This window comes from Triplophysa dalaica, chromosome 20 (genome assembly GCF_015846415.1).
Source record: "Triplophysa dalaica isolate WHDGS20190420 chromosome 20, ASM1584641v1, whole genome shotgun sequence".
NCBI lineage: Eukaryota > Metazoa > Chordata > Actinopteri > Cypriniformes > Nemacheilidae > Triplophysa > Triplophysa dalaica.
This window is the reverse complement of record NC_079561.1, coordinates 16,300,957-16,319,482: the sequence shown is the minus strand read 5'-3', so window position 1 is coordinate 16,319,482 and position 18,526 is coordinate 16,300,957. Positions and strand designations below refer to the sequence as shown.

General features: G+C 38.9%; 2 protein-coding genes across 2 annotated transcripts in view; one reads left to right on the top strand and one right to left on the bottom strand.

Annotated features, from left to right (window-relative positions):
• Nucleotides 1-13,579, bottom strand: part of vwa5b1 (von Willebrand factor A domain containing 5B1) — a 52,957-nt gene extending 39,378 nt beyond the window's left edge. Inside the window, exons 1-7 of the mRNA XM_056733469.1 lie at nt 13,196-13,579; nt 5,784-5,980; nt 5,076-5,234; nt 4,686-4,905; nt 3,902-4,050; nt 3,373-3,504; nt 2,376-2,500 (exon numbers count right to left, since the gene is read on the bottom strand). Of these exons, the coding sequence (XP_056589447.1) occupies nt 2,376-2,500; nt 3,373-3,504; nt 3,902-4,050; nt 4,686-4,905; nt 5,076-5,234; nt 5,784-5,922 (924 nt within the window). The 5' untranslated portion in view covers nt 5,923-5,980; nt 13,196-13,579. The remainder of the gene's footprint in view (nt 1-2,375; nt 2,501-3,372; nt 3,505-3,901; nt 4,051-4,685; nt 4,906-5,075; nt 5,235-5,783; nt 5,981-13,195) is intronic.
• Nucleotides 13,580-13,910: 331 nt separating this feature from the next.
• ddx19a (DEAD-box helicase 19a) lies at nt 13,911-18,372 on the top strand. The gene is made up of 12 exons (XM_056733470.1): nt 13,911-14,111; nt 14,340-14,394; nt 14,540-14,590; nt 14,708-14,843; nt 15,294-15,386; nt 15,490-15,592; nt 15,740-15,854; nt 15,944-16,121; nt 16,223-16,460; nt 16,535-16,697; nt 16,824-17,015; nt 17,379-18,372. Exons 1-12 carry the CDS (start codon nt 14,046-14,048, stop codon nt 17,438-17,440), a joined length of 1,452 nt encoding a protein of 483 aa, XP_056589448.1. The 5' UTR covers nt 13,911-14,045; the 3' UTR covers nt 17,441-18,372.
• Nucleotides 18,373-18,526: the final 154 nt, after the last annotated feature.

Below are 18,526 nucleotides of genomic sequence, written 5' to 3'. Positions count from 1 at the left end.
TAATAATTTTGACATTTGTTGAATTAAAGAAATCCCTTCTGGGACTTATAACCTCTCCACGAGTACGTGTCGTTGCTTCACCTGTCACAAGCCGTAGGCCAGTGAAGCAAACATAATATCATATAATGATCCGAAATGTCTACACTCTGCTGAAGGATTTTAACATCGTCCACATTCATACCGTAAAACAATATTAAATTTAAAGTATGATTACGTAGGTGAGTGGGTCCTGACACATGTTGATTGACGCCCATGGAGTTAAGTGTGTCTTTGAAGACAGTTGGAAACCACAATTAGCAAGCAAACTAATGGTAACACGCAATGCCAAAATAGATTAAAATCCTGAAGCACCTGCAAGGTCCTCCTCCCCAAGAAGGTGCACCTGGCTGATCTGAAGTTTGATAATGAACATTGAGACGATTCAGAAAAGGTTTGGAGAAAGTGATGCGAGACCAAAATTGACTCCTGTTTTTGGAAGGAGATAAATGCTGACTATGACCCCTTCAGAGAAGCACAGTTTTGGAAACATTATGCTTTAGGGGAGTGGTTCTCAACTCTGGCCCACGAGATCCACATTCCTACAGAGTTTAGTCCCAACTCTGATAAAACACCTGAAGAGGCTTATCAGAGACTTCAGGAACAGATGCATTCAACTTAATATTGGGCATTAAGTCGAACGCATATATTCTTAAATACGTTAATGAGCTTGTTCAGGTGTTTTATATCAGAGTTGGGGCTAAACTCGGCAGGAAAATGGAGCTTGCGGGCCAGACTTGAGAACCACTGCTAAAGGGCTTTTTCTCTGCTACGGGTACAGGAAGACTTCACCGCATTGGGGGGCTGAGGGACTGGCCAGTGTATCATAAAATCTTGGACGAGAACCTTCTCCACTTAACTAGATCACTGAAGATGGGTCGTGAATGTGCCTTTAACATGACAAAGACCCAAAACATATTGCCAAGACAGCCACAGAGTGGCTTCAGGAGAAGCACATTAAATGTCTAGCCAGTCTCTAGACCCTAGTCCTATTGAAAATCTGTGAAAGAGGCTAAATCTCCAATTTGCCGAGCGACAGCAAAGAAACCTTAAAGATTTACAAAAGAGTGGACTAAAATGTATCCTGACACATGTGCAAACCTGGTGACCAACTATCAGAAATGTTTTACCTCTGGTTGCAAACCAGGGTTTCTCCACCAAGTACAAAGTTATGTTTTTTTCGGTGATTAAATACTTATTTCACTGACTGAAATGCAAATAAATTATATTCTGTCTCTATAAGATAAAATAAACCTACCATAAAAATTATTGACCCTTCATTTCTTTGTAAGCAGGCAAACTTACAAAATCAAGTCTCTGTGTATTTTGAAATAACAACCGGCTGGATGTACTATCCCTTATAATTACACAGCTCATTGGAATGCTTGATTCTGGTTGGCCAGTCGCCACATTTGCAGGTTTGTTATTCCCAGAAAACATCCTGTCAAAACTAATAACACACGGTAACCCAGATGCAGCAAATATTTTTTTTGACAAATTAAATATAGATATTTCTTTTAATACCATATATGACATTATATTTACAAATGATTAAACCAAATTGCCTGTTCTTGACATGTGTACGTTGTTTCTTACCTTAAAACTGAAAGTAAACGGCTTTTCCTTGTGGAAGATCTGCATTCGGTAAAATGAGCTAATAAACTATTTCAAAATAAATAAAAAATTCTCATGTGGCAACTCGCACCCATGTAATAAGCGGGATAATGTACAACAGCCAGCTCTTATCGCGAAATAAAGCTTATTTCTGCGATAATAACAGGCTGCCTACATTGTAATAACTAGTGTATTAAAATGAGACAAAGTAAACTTTTACCAAACTGCAATCTTTCACATCTGGAAAAAGATCTATAGAATCTATTGTATGAAAACATGAAATACATTGGCATCTATTAAACCATTTCAAGAAACATTTTAAAACTTCACAGTCTCTTACAAGTTTTTAAATGCATGACAAACCTTAACTGAAGGTACCATTGTTGTGCCAGTACCATGGTACAAAAAAAATGATTATATACACGGTTTACTGTATTTTTTTAATTTTACTATTCGGCACTGTACCCAAAAAAATACCATGATAGTGCCGTGACATGTTCTTTACCAATGGTAAATTTAACAAGGCTGACAGTCTAAACAAATATTCTTTGCCATTTAGTCATTCTGGGTCAGACTTTTTAAAGCCAAATATCATTGGCAAAGTCCCCCCAAAAAAAACACATAAATTTCCCCTTCCTTTACAGTCTACTAAGTTTAATTTGTCTTAATGCGACTTTCACTTATTTCAACATTATTTGACTCTCTTGCACCATACGTTGACTCACTATTTTCTCATTACTGCAGTCCTTCTTCGTGGCTTTAATGTAGTCGCTCCTTCCCTTCAGATGCTCGTCGTATTCCTCCGGTGTCATGTCTCCATCTTCGATGAGAATGTGAGGTAGATGAGGCTCTGCACACGAGAAGCAAAGAATTACTCTTTCTGTGAAACACTATCCTGTAGAGACAGAACAGTGAGAATAATGACAACCCGTGAACTCATCTTCAGCTGTCATTATTCGCTCTTCTGTATGTCCATAAGTGGCGACCACAGCGGCGGTATGTTTGTTGGAAACCGCAGCTGTATCGATACAAAGGACTTCAGTGGTTGGCGCAAAGTGGGTCATCGATTCTTATGTTCTCAATGCCGCCGGGCTTCCTAATGAATTCAATTGCACACACTGGCCTCCGGTTGAGAGAGTTGGAGAGTGAGGTAATCTATCGAGGCCACTTATGAGGTGGTATGAGATTCATTTATGGCACACATACACCACAGGTGAAGGCACGAGTGGATTGGCAGAGAAAAATACAGGGATAGGGAGTCCAGAATCCAGATTTGTTTGTGCAACCTACACAGATGAGCTTGTTTTGAAAAGCTCTCTATTGTACAGTTAGCACAGGTCACTGTGTGGCTGAGATCTTGTTTGTGGGGACACAATGCCTCCTCAAATTTATGGCAAACTACCCTACAAGGGTTCCAAAGATTTGATCTAATAATATTTAATCTCACATGTGCTGGAATGGTGAGAGGTGGTTGCCCATACAAAACAATAGTTTTAGCAAGCACCACTAATATAATTTAAGAACAATTCAGGGAAGGATATCATCAGGTAGCTCGGTGGTAAGAGCATTGTGTTTACACCGCAAGGTTGTGGGTTCAATCCAAGGGGATTGCACATATCTATGAATAAATTTATAGGATAATGCAATGTAAGTCGCTTTGGATAAAAGCATCTGCCAAATGCTTAAATGTAAATCATAATAAATAAAATGGGTGTTACACACCACTGGGGTAGATGAGTATCTCCACGGGGCAGTCGTAAGTATATTTGTCCGCCAGTGTGACCACAATGCTGGTTGCGGAATGGGCCGATGGGTCCGCATCTGCCCGGATGGCATGGGAGGGACTCTCCACACCTGCACAGAGAAACGTATAATTTAAGCAGCTGAAATATTTAAGTCCAAAGTCGAGGACACATGTGCAGTCAAAAAAATATTCTTGATTAATCAGTAGGTGTGTCTTGGTGTCTTAACCTGTCAATCTGTTTGATGAATGAACCTTGGCGTTGTTAGTGCCAAAATAAACCGCTGAACTGGCTAACCACCACAAACCACCCAAACCTGCATGATCTGAACTGGAGAGGTCTCAGGGTAAGATCAAACTCAAGGCTTAAAATCCAATTTGTACTTTTCTACCTTCTCTCAGGAAGGACGTGTAAGGTGTGTTCAATTTAACACCTCAGTGAAGGGTTTCTTCTACTCTTTTTAGGCTAAAGGGCCGCATTCCGGTTGGATTGTGTGAAGATGTTCTGACCTGCCAGGAGATACGGTCCTCTGATCTCCAGCTGGAAGTTAAATGCATAGTCGATGGAGTTGATGGTCTCCTCCTCCAACAGAGAAGACAGCAACACACCCAAGGTGGTCTGCTCATGGGTTCCAGGTGAACAATGATGTTTATCCCTCCTAAAACAAATCCACAATTCATCATTTTACCAATTCATGTTAAAAGTAGTTTTTTTTTTTTTTAAATGTGTGAGGCCTCAATATAAGAACTAGAGGTGTCACAATATATCTCTACTGACGATAACCGTGATATGAAAACCCTAATTATCAATATCGTGTTGAAGTAACAGTTCACCAAAAAATAAATTCTGTCATCATTTTATCACCCTCTTATCATTTCAAACCTTAATGACTTTCTTCCGTAGAACACCAAAGAAGATATTTTGAAGAAAGTGGGTAACCGAACAGCACTGGACCCCATTCACTTCTATTGTATGGGCACAACTGAATGTTAACAACATTCTTCAAAATAACGTATGTGGTGTTCTGCGTATTTTTATTACATTTATTAAAGGTATCAGATGGGGCGAATACGTGTTTTTCTGTGTCTTTGGTATGTTATTAGCTGCCCATGCATGTATACGACACATAAAATAGCAAAAATTACACATTGCATTACATCTAAAACAAACGATAATATTCGTTTTAACCATGTCATATGACCGCTTTAAGTAAACACAAACTTTTATTCTGGAAGGAAATAAAGACTTTGCAATATTGCAATATTATGGAAAGATTCATAAATCTTGTAGTACCTCCTAACAGTGCTGGGGGAAAATGCCTGCTCTTCTTTGACAGACCGTTGGACCCGTGGAGAACATACGGGTGGTGACGTTACCAGAATCCCACCATTTGGAAGTGTACACAGCTCTGAGGAGGTGCTGACTAGTATATGTATAGTCTCCAAAGGTGGAATGACCCCTAAATTGACCACCAGTACTGTCCTCTCCTGATCCTCATCCAAAACTACATGACCTGCAAAATTACAGCAATTTAATACAGCTTCAAAAGGCACAGTGAACTAATGATCTTCAATGATTTTCAAAAAGCTCTCGTTCGGCATAACTGGATTGAATCAGCTTTAATTATTTTGTCAAATAAGTTAAATACTTTAACAAGCGTTATGAATGAGAATGCAGCCTTACCGCCTCTGCTCTGCGAGAATTCATCGACATGACAGCAATCAAAATAACAGTCATCGATTTTGGTTTTGTCTTTGACCTGGACGCTTATTATTTGGCTGCCAATCATTGCCTCGAAACCGACCACCACGCTGCACTCTTCCAGGGGGTATATAAAGACTCCTGCATCAATTACAGGAAAAGCAATGGTGAATACTGATTTACACAAAGTGAATTCTGCTCTTGACAGAAATTAAATCCTGTGGTTTTAGTGACCTCAGCACTGACCGATGCAAAAACCAAATCTGTCTATATGCCACTGGCAAGCGCAAAGCAACAATCTACTGGTGACATTTTCAGACTTGACACAGACCGCTGATGAGGTTTGGGGGGGAATAAAAGTGTTTCTCTGCTCTCTGTACGGCATTCGACTGTCTTTCGAAAAAGGATTACTAGGATAATAAATCCCAATCTGATGCGTTCCTCCTAAATTGCTTTTGACGCCAAGAATCAAAATTGTGGTTTGCATCATAACCTTACTGTAGAAGGATAAGTGGATGTGGAAATAAATGTGTTTCATGAGAAATCTACACAAGTGACATTTTAAATTAGTTTCACATTTTGAGGCAATTTAGCCACACGAGGAATTAAATACATATGGCTACATCTAGGTATTTTTTGGTAAGTCCTTTTAGAGTTTCAGTGCAAGTTTAAGGATTTTCCATTACTCACCCTCAACAGGGTGATCCTCAATGTTTTCATATGTCAGAGAGGCTGTCATTGCTAGGGTGTAACCTCTGACACAGGAAGTGATTTCAGAGACACTGAGCGGCAGACAGCTCCTCTTGCTCTTGTTGATTAGGCCCGGCATGATGAAGGTTCAGCCCAGTACGTCCACACGCATGCACGGAGGAGAGAAGCGATGTTTCCTTCAAAAGACCAAGTGAGATTGAAACCATGTTTTAAATAAAGACATTCTGCAAGATATGATCGAAAATAAACTCTGAACATATACTGGTACCAAAAAGCATATGGAGAAATTAATATATTATTCACCCTCATGTCATTCAAAAGCTATTTAACTTTAGTTAAATGTTCTGCATGAAAAAAAGCCTATTTAAAACAAATTTTGACATTTTATCTAATGCAATGACATCTATTTTGTACATTTTATGTTTGTCCACAGTGTTCAAATGCACTCTGGAGCCACCACAGCAGTGCTCAAACTATTCATTAATATTCACAGACGTTCGCCGGTCATAATTCATGGATGCCCTCATGCCTATCGCATTAATGAAAATAGAGCTGTTTCACTGGTGTTCAAATGACAATCCCCATCACACTCATCACCCCATCCCGCAAGCACCATTGTGGCACTGAACACAGATATGATCCAGCAGCATCAAAGAGAATAGAAACTACAAACAGGCCGCTGGCACACAAACATAAACCATGCAGCTATGATGTCATGACAAATCAGTATCTGACCCACCACAGAGAATTACAGATTAAAGGAATTGTCATGAACTGTCACGGATCTCGTGGCAAGACAGGGCAGGAGAACCCAAGTGCAGGCAGGCTCAGACGTAGGGGTAAGGGTAACAAAGATATTTATTAAACAATAAACACAAAACAAAAACCCACGATGGGGTAAAACAGGGTAAATAATAAACTTAAACAAGAACACTGACTAACTAAAACTGGGTACAAAACCAAACACTTGATTAGAAACTGAACTGACACTTACTTAGGATACTTAGAACAACTCAGACGAGGACCAGTTATACACACAGCATACAAGTACAATGCACGAGCACGAGCACAAGACAACGAACACGAGGGTGTTTTATAGGGGAACAAACACAGGATCATAACGAGCAACAGGTGCTGGGGATTAGCACTAAGGAGAGGCTGACGAGGAACGTGATGCAGGGAACAATGACGAGACACGAGAAAGAAACATTCAATCTCACATAAAACCATAGGTTATGCCATGACTCCACTCAAATAACACGAAATAAACATGACATGATAGTGGAATCATGACAGGAATATAAAACTAAAACTCCATTATTAGAGGATATGGTTCAGTCATGGCCTACAGTTTGTTTCCATTATTGCTCCCTAAATAAAACAAAGTTGATGTAACATGCTTAAAGGGATACTCCACAAAAATGAAAATTTGGTCATAAATTAGTCCCTCCCCCCCTCCCCAGTTGTTTCTAACCTGTATAAATTTCTTCGTTCTGCTGAACACCAAGAAAGATGTTTGGAAAAATGTTAGCAACTGACATTTCTGGGATATGACAACCGAAAATTTCAAATGGTAGTCAAAGGTGCCCTGGAACTATTTGCTTTCATAAATTCTTCAAAATCTAATTTTGTTTTCAACAGAATTTAATATGGTAGTCAATGGTTTCCCAGAAAAGTCAGTTGCTAACATTTTTCTAAATATCTTCCTTGGTGTTTTTAGCAGAACAAGGAAATTTATACAGGTCTGGAGCAATTTAAACCCCCCAAGTGAACGAGGAGTTGCGATCGTTTTTACCTCCGTATTCTGACACATTTCCGAGTGAAAAGGAATTTCAAAGGAGAAAATTAGTGGCCGTGGCTTGTGTTTTTCACTGCGAATTGATTGGATGTTTAAAAACAGTTTTTGTATTGATTTTGAAATTAAACTGGTAGCAGACTGACAGTTGAAGGGGAGGAATCAACGGATGCTCCGGCCAAGCCGTCTAATTTACGTCATTTGAGATGGATAGTCATTTCAGGGCGGAAGTGCGTTTTCAGATTTTTCACGGAAGTTTATGAGTGTACATGAATTTATAAAAGAAAATGACCCACATTGATAAACTATTTACTATAAAGGCTGTAATATTTCATGACAAAATAAGAATTATACTTTTTAATTTCACTGGGACTTTAAGGGTGAGTAAAGGATGACAGAATTTCATTTTGGTTAAAACCTTTAAAAGGTTTTGGTTACAAACAAAGTAAATCTCTAGATATGTAAATAAACCTTAAATAAACTAAATTAATTATTCTAGTATAAAGAGATAATTGTGATATTCCTCTAGTATGCCTACTTATTAAACTGTTCAAATATCTTCTGTATTTCCTAGACGGAAGTGAGACCAAATGGAGCACTGAAAGAGATGTTGCTGAAGTATCCTGTATCTTGATAAACACACTAAGATTCCTGAAATGCCCAGATGAAAAGAGCTTAGGGCAATTGAGTTCCCTATTGATACATTTAAGTATTAGTTTAAGCTTAGTTGTTTCTCAATTTTTTTTGACAATTGTTAAAATACAAGAAGAGAATGGAGGTGTCAAATGAATGTTTAGGTAAAATAATCTGGGTTTGGGTCAATTTGATGAGAAATGTTTGACTTCATATTGAGATCTTCAATATTATTGACTTCCATTGCAGACTTGACAAATCTGAGCGCAGTTTGTGACGTTGCTGAGATCTCTTCTGAAACTATTGGAGACATTTGTGAGATTTATGGGTCATTTTCTCATACAGAGATGCAGGAGACTCTGGCAAGTCTCAATTTGTTCTCCCTTAAATCTCATGGATGTAAACATAACCTCTAAACTGGGAAACGATAACGCATTTTGTTTTAATCAATGTTCTGGATTACATTTACATTTACATTTAGACATTTAGCAGATGCTTTTATCCAAAGCGACTAACAAAGAGTTTAGGAGCAATAAGCGATAGTTCATACAGGAGCCATAATACATTAGGTGCAAATACAAAGTTACTGGTTTCAACAAAAGCTAGACCACTACCTGTTGAGAGGGGTTAGTGTATTTTTTATTTTTTATTTGTTTGTCAAGTATTCACAGAAGAGATGGGTTTTAAGTAGTTTTTTAAATGTTGTGAGAGATGTGGTTGAACAGACAGAGATAGGAAGAATGTTCTACCAGGAAGGAGTTGTGAATGAGAAATAGCGGGAGAGCGATTTACTGCCCTTATGGGAAGGCAATACAAGCCGCCGCTGGTTTGCTGAACGCAGGGATCTTGATGGGGTGTAGGAGTGCAGGAGAGTGTGGAAGTAAGCCGGTGCAGATCCAGTGATAGTCCTGTAGGCAAGCATTAGTAACTTGAATCTGATACGGGCTGCAACCGGTAGCCAGTGAAGAGAGATGAAAAGGGGAGTCACGTGAGCCCTTTTGGGCTGTTGGAAGACGAGGCGTGCTGCTGCGTTCTGAACCAGCTGAAGTGGTTTTATAGCCTTTGTAGGAAGACCAGCAAGGAGAGCATTGCAGTAGTCCAACCTTGAGATTACCAGGGCCTGGACAAGGAGTTGTGCCGCATGCTCCGTGAGATAGGGTCTGATCTTTCTAATGTTGAATAAGGCATATCGGCATGACCGTGTTGTCTTTGCAATGTGATCATTGAAGGACAGCTGGTTCGAGTCTGGTGAGTGATTGTGAATTAGCGCCAGCTGTGCGCACACCGGGCTCGAATCACGTAGGAGATTGGGAGCATATAAAAGGAACGAGCGACCGGACCGTCGAAGAGAGAGGACCGGGCCCGAACTTGTGTTATGTTTGTATTTATATTTATGTTCATTTTTTGTTCGCCGGCGGTCGTCCGTGAGGGGCCGCCGGCTGTTATATTACTTTATTAAATGTTATGAATGTTTGCCGGTTCCCGACTCCTTCCTTCCCTTTTATGGAGGTTGTATTACAGTGTGATTATAGACGCAGAAACCAGACCTCCAATTTCCACCTCACACGTAAACCTCAAAGACCTCCTCCACATCCAACCTGTTGAACTATCACAGAGAAACGCTATTCTAAAAAGTTGGCTAGATTTTCATTCAGTGCATCCTGGAATTATGTGTAATTACTCTGCAAAGACAGGATGAGCCATAAATGTTTGAGATTAAACAGCTCCCTGTTATCAGAGAACAGAAACAGGGCTGTTAATCCAGATGTCCACATAGCCATAACACAGAACACCACCCACTCTCTAATAGATTTTGCGCAACCCTGTGATGAGATCAGACCAGATAGAAAAGAGTGCAAGATGACAGCAATAGATTCCCCCCTCTCATCTCTAGCAGCCGTTGTGCCCAGTAAACCGGTTAAACACTGCCATCATGTGTTCTCAAAAAAACATGTTTCATTCCCCAAACAAAGCCAAGTTGTCAATATCATTCGAAATGTACCTGACATTGAATCGTTCAACTGGTAGCGATTCAAAAACGTTTGCTAGTTTTGACGTTTAGATAAACGAAGTATAGAAAACAAATAACAGTTTTAAATACAATTTCATTATGAATGGCGAGTTTGAATTCTTTATGCATTGGCATTGTAATGCATTTTCTGCTATGTGGGACTCTGATGGGGGAACACAAAGTGGCAGATGCTGATCAAGCCCCCACACCCACCTTCCCACCTCCCTGCAGTCTTTGGTGTAAATCCCCCTCATGAAAGAGCCAAATCACCTGCTACACACTTGCCACGGCTGCCACTACACGCACCACAGGAGACGACACCGAAACAACCACCTGTTGATTCAGCATCCTCACCAAACAGACTTAACACGCATTTACTACTTCAAAACACTTTGCATTTTTACCTCTAAATTAAACAACATGCATCTTACTTCATATGAATGCAAACCTCACGAACGGCACACCGATTCAGTTTCCCAAGGGTAAACGTGCATTTCAGAAATGACGAAATCCAAACTCTTACCTCACATTTGCATCTGCTACAGATCTCTCTTAATTCCTGTGTAAAGCCCCATTGAGTGGGGTCGCTCCACTATGTTATGAGTGAGAGGCTCAGAGAGAATGTGTGCGGTCACAGGTGGATGAAACTCTGAATTAAAGCTCCCTGCCTCTCAGAGCTGGCCACAACAACTGAGAAGAGTGAAGATTCAAGGAGGCAGAGAGAGAGAGAGGGAGGGAGGGAGAGACAGATATAGCTGCAGCTGGAGCAGCTGGCCGAACGTTAACGCAGCCAATCAGCGCTGCAACATGTGGTTATGAAGAGGAGCTGTTGCAAGAAAACAGGAGCTCAAACCTGGATGTGACCTTGTCCTGTGTAACAGATTTACATGCCCCCCTCCCCGCCAACGCTAAATTTTTCCCTCAGCATCAGTACCACCCACCATGTATCCATCTCCGTAATCAGTGATGAGCGTGTCCATTCATGCATCCTGTTCGATAGCCAGGGGACCACCTCCAGAAATCCAACACAATACATGGGGAAATGAAGATGATAGATTATACAAAAGGATTTTGTCTGAATAGACATAGATTCATAGAGAACAGTATGTATTTGGGTTATTTCCCACCCTTGCCCTCTTGTTTCCTCACCGAATATGATTTCCAATGTGGGGGGGGGTTATTTTCTCTGAACGTTTTTTTCGCACGTATGATCAATCTGCTTTTGCAGAAGATGTAACCATGACAATTGATATGAAGCTTCCAAGTCTTCTTAAAAGACAACAGGTTGGTTAGAAAACGTGAGTATGTGTGTTTTCTACCATGTGGTGCCTTGGCTTAAATCTCTGCTTCTGTTTCTCAATTATATGAACACGTGCTATCTACAGTCTCTCTCTCTCTCTCTCTCTCTCTCACTCGCTCGCTCTCTTTTATCTCATCTTCCTGGATTTATTGAAGGTTGCATGGGTTGTTGATTATTTCTACAGCATTAAAGAACAAAACAAGTCAAAAGGAAAGAAATCAGTGGTTTGGTACATGTCTAAAGACTGTGGATGTATTTAATAAGCTTTGGATAGAAGCGCCTGCCAAATGCATAAATATAAATCCTGAAGATTTCCTGACTCCCTGTTGTCTTTAAATATCCACTGGCACTTCTAGTAAAGAGTAGGGGTGGAACCCCGGTCTCCTGGCCAGATTCTCACTACTGGACCTTGTCAATCATGGCCCCGTGATATAGCTGGTTTGTGTTGGGCGAGCTGGTGCCGTTGTACTGTGGCTGCCGTCGCATCATCCAGGTGGATGCTGCACACTGGTGGTGGCTGAGGAGAGACCCCCTCATATGATGGTAAAGCACTTTGGGTGTACAGCAATACACAATATAAATGCCTCATTCATAAATGTAATGTAAACACAAAACACTACCGGTGATGCCATCTGACGATTAATGACTGTCATAAATCAACATTACCAATGTTTATTATACTATTCTTCATATTATATAAAGCAAAGGGTAGTATAAGAATGTGAAACTCATCTTATAAGGAAATGATGTGTACTAACAAATGAAGACCACTGCAAAATTCTTTATAGTATTGTCTTTCGGGCCTTATCCCAGTGGGATTTCTTTATATATTTTACTGATTCCTGTCTGTCAGATAATATCCCACCAACAAATTACCAGTAGAGATGGTGTTAAAGGAGTCATTCGCCGGAAGTACGTGTTTTTCGTGTGTTTTAAGTTGCCCATACAATGTATGAGACACGTTAAATTGCTCAAATATAAGTGTCGGAACAAAATAAGTATTTTATCTAGAAACGAATGCTTACCCAGACCTGCCTGAAACGCCTCGTATAACCACACCTCCACAACTTGACATCGGCTCGTGGAGTGATTTGACTTAAACCGCCCAAATCTCACACGCAAGCAATGTGGGCGGTCTTGTAAACCTCATTGTACCGGAGCAAGCCAGATGTTCCGTATTTTTGAAGAGGCGTTACATTTTCGTGAAGTACTCGACCAATCACTGCGCATTATTGACCTGGCCGATCATAGCACACCTCGCTTTTCAGAGCGATGAGTTTTGTAAAATATCAGCGCGTTTAAGAGAGGCGGAGCAAAGATGCACGGTGTTTGGAAAATACAGCGTTTTTTTTACCTTAAATCGTGTATACACATTGTATTACATCTAAAGCAAACAATAATATTCGTTTTAGCAGAGTCAAATGACCCCTTTAAAGCTTCCATAGCAAAGCTTTAAAAATTTAAAAACACTTAAGTGTTTAAATATCAATGTAAAAACAACACTTCTAACATTCTCTTAACCAACTTCATAGGAAAATCATACTGTATAGGCTTGTACAGCTGCTTTTTTTCAGTACAAATCGAGCACAAACTGCTTCTTTCACGTCTACAAACCAAACTATCCAACATAACACAAACTTACACAAGCTTACCTGAGGCTATTTTTTCCACGTAAACGCAGGTAAACTCGTCAAAAGGTTTCCCAAAACAACGTCCTTTTGGGGCTGTTATTTCCTAAGTGTGCACATTAGAAGAAACAGTGAGAGTATATTCTTATACAGTATCTCTGTAATCCCTTAAATTCATGTCGTTCGTTATTTTATTGAGACACAACACCTCGGGGGGAATATATAGACTTCAGGTGGATAAAATGCCTGTAAACTGTTTTTGGCGACTTCACGTGGATACTTAATGCGCAGACAGATCATCAAAATACCGCGAGAGCGATGCGATAACAGAAAGCTTCGTATACTTTCAGAAAGCTCTCGCGGTAGTTTGATGTCCACCGGTCTGCAGATGCTGCTCAAAGGTGGCATAAATATATATACATAGGATCTTGAAATAAATAAATAATTATACACGAATGTGTACATAAATAATATAATTGTGTATTGTTTCAAATATAAAATTATTTATAAATATATTTGAAACGACTGAAATCTGATATAATACTTTAAAAGAACAGCCTTAAGAATAATGCAATAATTTTATGATTTTATGAACGTTAATTTAATAATATCTCCGATATCTCAGTTTAGCTAAATAACTGATTAGGCAAATGGTATTTTTTATTAGAATTTTATTAAAAAGGCATTTTTTACTAGGATTTTCAACCATGGAAACGCCGGGAACTAAAAAAATGTCAAATCCTGACTTCCGCTTGAACACCTACGTTCGCGCCGTTAGTTTGCGCGTCCTGCCGTCCACGTGGAGCGGAGCTGAGTAAAATTAGAGGACATTTATTTTGGAAAGTTGACAAAACTCTAAATAATCCATATTACCATGACTGCAGACATGACAAATGACTCATGGGCACTAGCTGTCGACGAACAAGAGGCATCCAAGTCTGTGAGTAAAAAAGTGCGCCTTCATTTTTTTACTTGATGAGTTAGCATGCTAGTTGATGCGGCGAGTCAATCGACGCAAACATATCCAAATCTAGACACCTTTAGACCTTTTATGCATAATAGAGAGATCGTTTTTGTCATACTATTATTTGAATGTATCTTATTGGCATTTTGTGTGTTGACTGGGTTTTTGTTTAATATGCCTGTAAATATTGTACTTTGAATGCAGATCGGAAAGTTACAGTTGATTGAGGCAGGTGATGCACCAAAATCTCTGTTAAATGGTAGTCGCATTTCATTTTTAAATACACTTTTTTTACATTCTATTACAATTTGTTGTTTAGTTAATAAAAGATGATAATATTATATTGATAAGTGTTCAAATGAATTTTTTGGCATTGTCTAAAGTAATTAAGTTTCCTTCTCTAGATAGACCAAGACGTTTAGACGATGGTGACAAATCAGATGAAGAGGAAAGAGGTTAATTTTCAGTAATATATGGAATTCCTTTGTGCTTGGTTGCTTTAACATGGTGGTAGTTTAATAGTTTAGGTTTTTATTATTGGACACTAAAATCCATTCATCTCTTGATATTAGAGGACAAAGCTGTGCAGTCACTCCTCAACAAGCTGATCCGAAGCAATTTGGTCAACAACACAAACCAAGTGGAGGTTCTACAGAGAGACCCCAATTCCCCACTGTATTCAGTCAAGACCTTTGAGGAGCTCAGACTGTGAGTACTTCAGCTCACCTTTGAGCATTTAAGGGATAGTTCACCCAAAAAATAAAATTTTATATGATTATTCATTCACCCTTAATTTTTATTCAAACCTGTATACATTTCTTTGTTCTACTAAACACAAAGTTAGATATTTTGAAGAATGTCAATAACCAAACATATGTCGTCCCCCATTGACTACCATAGTATTTATTTCACCTACTATGGCGGTAAATAGGGGATGACATCTGTTTTGTTACTGACATTGTTCCAGATATCTTCCTTTGTGTTCAGTAGGACAAAGACATTTATGCAGGTTTGAAACAACCTGAGGGTGAGTAAATGATGACAGTATTTTCATGTTTGGGTGAACTATTTCTTTAACATAACAATAAGTGTGTTAAACGACATTCTGTAACAGAACTGTACAAAAGCTCTCGCTTGCTTTTCTTTACTTTAAATCAGGAAACCGCAACTACTCAAAGGTGTGTATGAAATTGGCTTCAACCGACCTTCAAAAATCCAGGAGAATGCGCTTCCCATGATGCTTGCAGAACCGTGAGTCCACTTTTTTTAATAAACACTTGTGAATACAGTATGAAATCGTAATAATACTAGTTTGTAGAGATCTGTGCTTCACACTAAACTGTATGTGTTTCAGACCTCAGAATCTGATCGCTCAGTCTCAGTCTGGCACTGGTAAAACAGCCGCCTTTGTGCTTGCCATGCTCAGCCAAGTGGACCCAGCATTTAAATGGGCTCAGGTGAGTGAAAACTAAGAAAGTTCTTAGCAAATATGACTTTAATTTAGAACAGAACGATTTGAATTCAAAACATTGCTTAAGTTAGTTAAATGTTTGTTTTATCTTATTTTTTTTCCTTTATTGTTGTTCATGTTTATTTTCTTTCAGTGTCTGTGTATTTCTCCCACATATGAGCTTGCTCTGCAAACAGGCAAAGTCATCGAGCAGATGGGAAAGTTTTATTCAGAAGTCAAACTGGCATATGCTGTTAGAGGACATAGAAGTAAGTGGCTGCATTCCAGTCTTACAATCTAAGAATCATTAAATGCTCTTAATGTAAACGTGGATCGTGGTTGCTTTGTCGTCACCCAGGGGACCGCAGCTGTAAAATCAAGGAACAAATTGTCATCGGGACACCTGGAACGGTTCTAGACTGGTGCACTAAACTAAAGCTCATCGACCCCAAAAAGATCAAAGTTTTCGTTCTGGACGAGGCTGATGTCATGATCGCCACACAGGGACATCAGGATCAAAGCATCCGCATTCAGAGGTGAGCTCGCTCCAATGTTCAGAAAAAAGTTTTTCATACGCAGGAATAAATCACATTATATCTAATACGTAGATGTTCTTGTGTTTTTCATCCTATCATAGAATGCTGTCCAAAGGCTGTCAGATGTTACTTTTCTCTGCTACTTTTGAGGACTCTGTGTGGAATTTTGCCGAGCGGGTCATTCCAGACCCCAACATCATCAAGCTGAGACGAGAAGAGGAGACTCTGGACAATATCAAGCAATACTACGTGCTTTGCAAAAGCAAAGAAGACAAATTTAATTCGCTCTGTAATGTTTATGGAGCCATTACTATTGCTCAAGCAATGATCTTCTGTCGTGTGAGTCTTTCTAAATAAGATTTATGGTTTATTTTTGCATTTGTTATTTTCGCCTGATTGTTGTCTTTTGTCAGACTCGGAAAACGGCAAACTGGCTTGCAGGGCAGATGTCAGAAGAGGGCCACCAGGTGGGGCTGCTCAGTGGAGAAATGACTGTCGAACAAAGAGCTGCAGTTATCGAACGGTTCAAAGTTGGAAAGGAGAAGGTTCTCATCACTACTAATGTCTGTGCAAGAGGTGAGTGCACTTTCATTTTGTATTTACCGCTAGTAATATGAGAAGCTAAAATATATATTTTTATAGTTAACTTAAGCTTTTTTTTAACCTCAATTTGCAATATTTCAATAACCTTATTGGCTACAGGTATTGATGTCGAACAAGTCTCTGTGGTGATCAACTTTGACCCGCCTGTGGATAAGGACGGCTACCCAGACAACGAGACGTACCTCCACAGGATCGGTAGAACAGGACGATTTGGCAAGAGAGGACTTGCCATCAACATGGTGGACAGCCAGAAGAGCATGGAGATCCTCAGGAAAATTGAGAAGCATTTTAGTAAGTCTCTCCCATAATTTTTATTTCTTGAAGAAAAAGTTCATGAGACATATAAATCAAATTTCATTGTTTACCCACCCTTAGATTTGTTAGACTTTCTAGCATAAAACTAGAATGAATGTGGACGGAGTCTGTCATGACAGTGTTTATAAATGAATAGACTAGTTTTTATTGATTGAAACCTTGAATGAAATTTGAAATGTGATAACAGCAGCATGGAATTTACTTTTTATTGTCATTGTATGGAAAATAAGGAGTAATTCATCAAATTGTCTTCTGTTGCGAGGGTGACTACAGATTTTTTTGTACTGTCTGTTTTTCATTTGCTCAAATTGATCATTTTAATTGATTTAATTTCAACAGATAAGAAAATAATGAGGCTGGACACGGATGATCTCGATGAAATTGAAAAAATCGCCAGCTGAAGAAAAACACATCATGTCACATCATCAGAATCAGTTCGGGTGTTCATTCAACAAGATTTCTGATGTTTACATACATTTCAGATCTACGTTTAGTTTTACATTATACCTCACAAAGCTTTATGCCACATGTTTTGATTCTGAATTTATAGTTTCTAAGGGTTTAAAACCCTGTTAAAAACGTTTGCGTTTGTCAATCTCTTGGTTGAAAGGTAAGAAACCTTTGGAGTACAAATTCCTACATTTATTACATTGTTTTTCTTGGAGACAACTTCATTGAGCTCTTGTTTGTTAGCCACTTGAATTTGAGGCTAAATTAATTCTTGAATAAATTTCAGTGAGTCTGCAAATTGACACCCAATTATAATTGACAAAATGTCAATAATGGCTTGAACCACTACCATTCCTCAAGTGCACTTTAAGAATTAAAGACGTTCTCTAGAAATATTTAGTGTGCAAAATACGATAGAATATTATCCAAATATTTAAATAAAACAACACTGTTGTTATTTAGAGCTTTAGAGTAGTTTTGAACAAGGTTTCTCTCTTGCATTGTTTTGAGGTTTAAAGAAAATGTTTTAGTTGACCGGTCAAGGTCTTCGAACTTTGGCTAGTATGTTCTGTTGTGTTGCAGGAATGGAGCATCTTTAAAAACAATGAAGACTTAATGCAGCATTATTGTTAGAAATGGCTGCACTAGTATTTGCTAAAAAAATTGTTTTTTTTGTTGTGCTGTTTACGTTTTGCTGGTTAAATCAATGCACTTTTGGTTGATTTAGAGTTTATTGGTTGAGAATGAAAGGCTAGCATGTTTCTTTAAAAGCGTTCATTTGCAGCATTTCACTTCGTTTCTTACATATTAGTTGCATTTATGCTTTTAATTGTTTTGTCATAACTATTCTTATAATTAAAACAACTGCCATTTGGCGAATTTATGTCTGTGGCGTCATCGTCTTTATTAAGCATTACATACAACACCTTTCATAATCTTATGTACCAAATTTAAACCAGGTATTTTTTAATTTTCGTGCTCTTACTGCTTTACTTAAATTATTCTTTGTCGGGTTGCAAATATGCATGTGTGAAGCT

What these genes read in the sequence shown, in the direction of transcription:
- ddx19a (XM_056733470.1), top strand. Translation starts at nt 14,046, where the DNA reads ATGACTGCAGACATGACAAATGACTCATGGGCACTAGCTGTCGACGAA. An exon ending in ATCAGATGAAGAGGAAAGAG is followed by an intron (nt 14,591 to 14,707) that starts GTTAATTTTCAG and finishes TCTTGATATTAG; the next exon opens with AGGACAAAGCTGTGCAGTCA. An exon ending in CAGCATTTAAATGGGCTCAG is followed by an intron (nt 15,593 to 15,739) that starts GTGAGTGAAAAC and finishes ATTTTCTTTCAG; the next exon opens with TGTCTGTGTATTTCTCCCAC.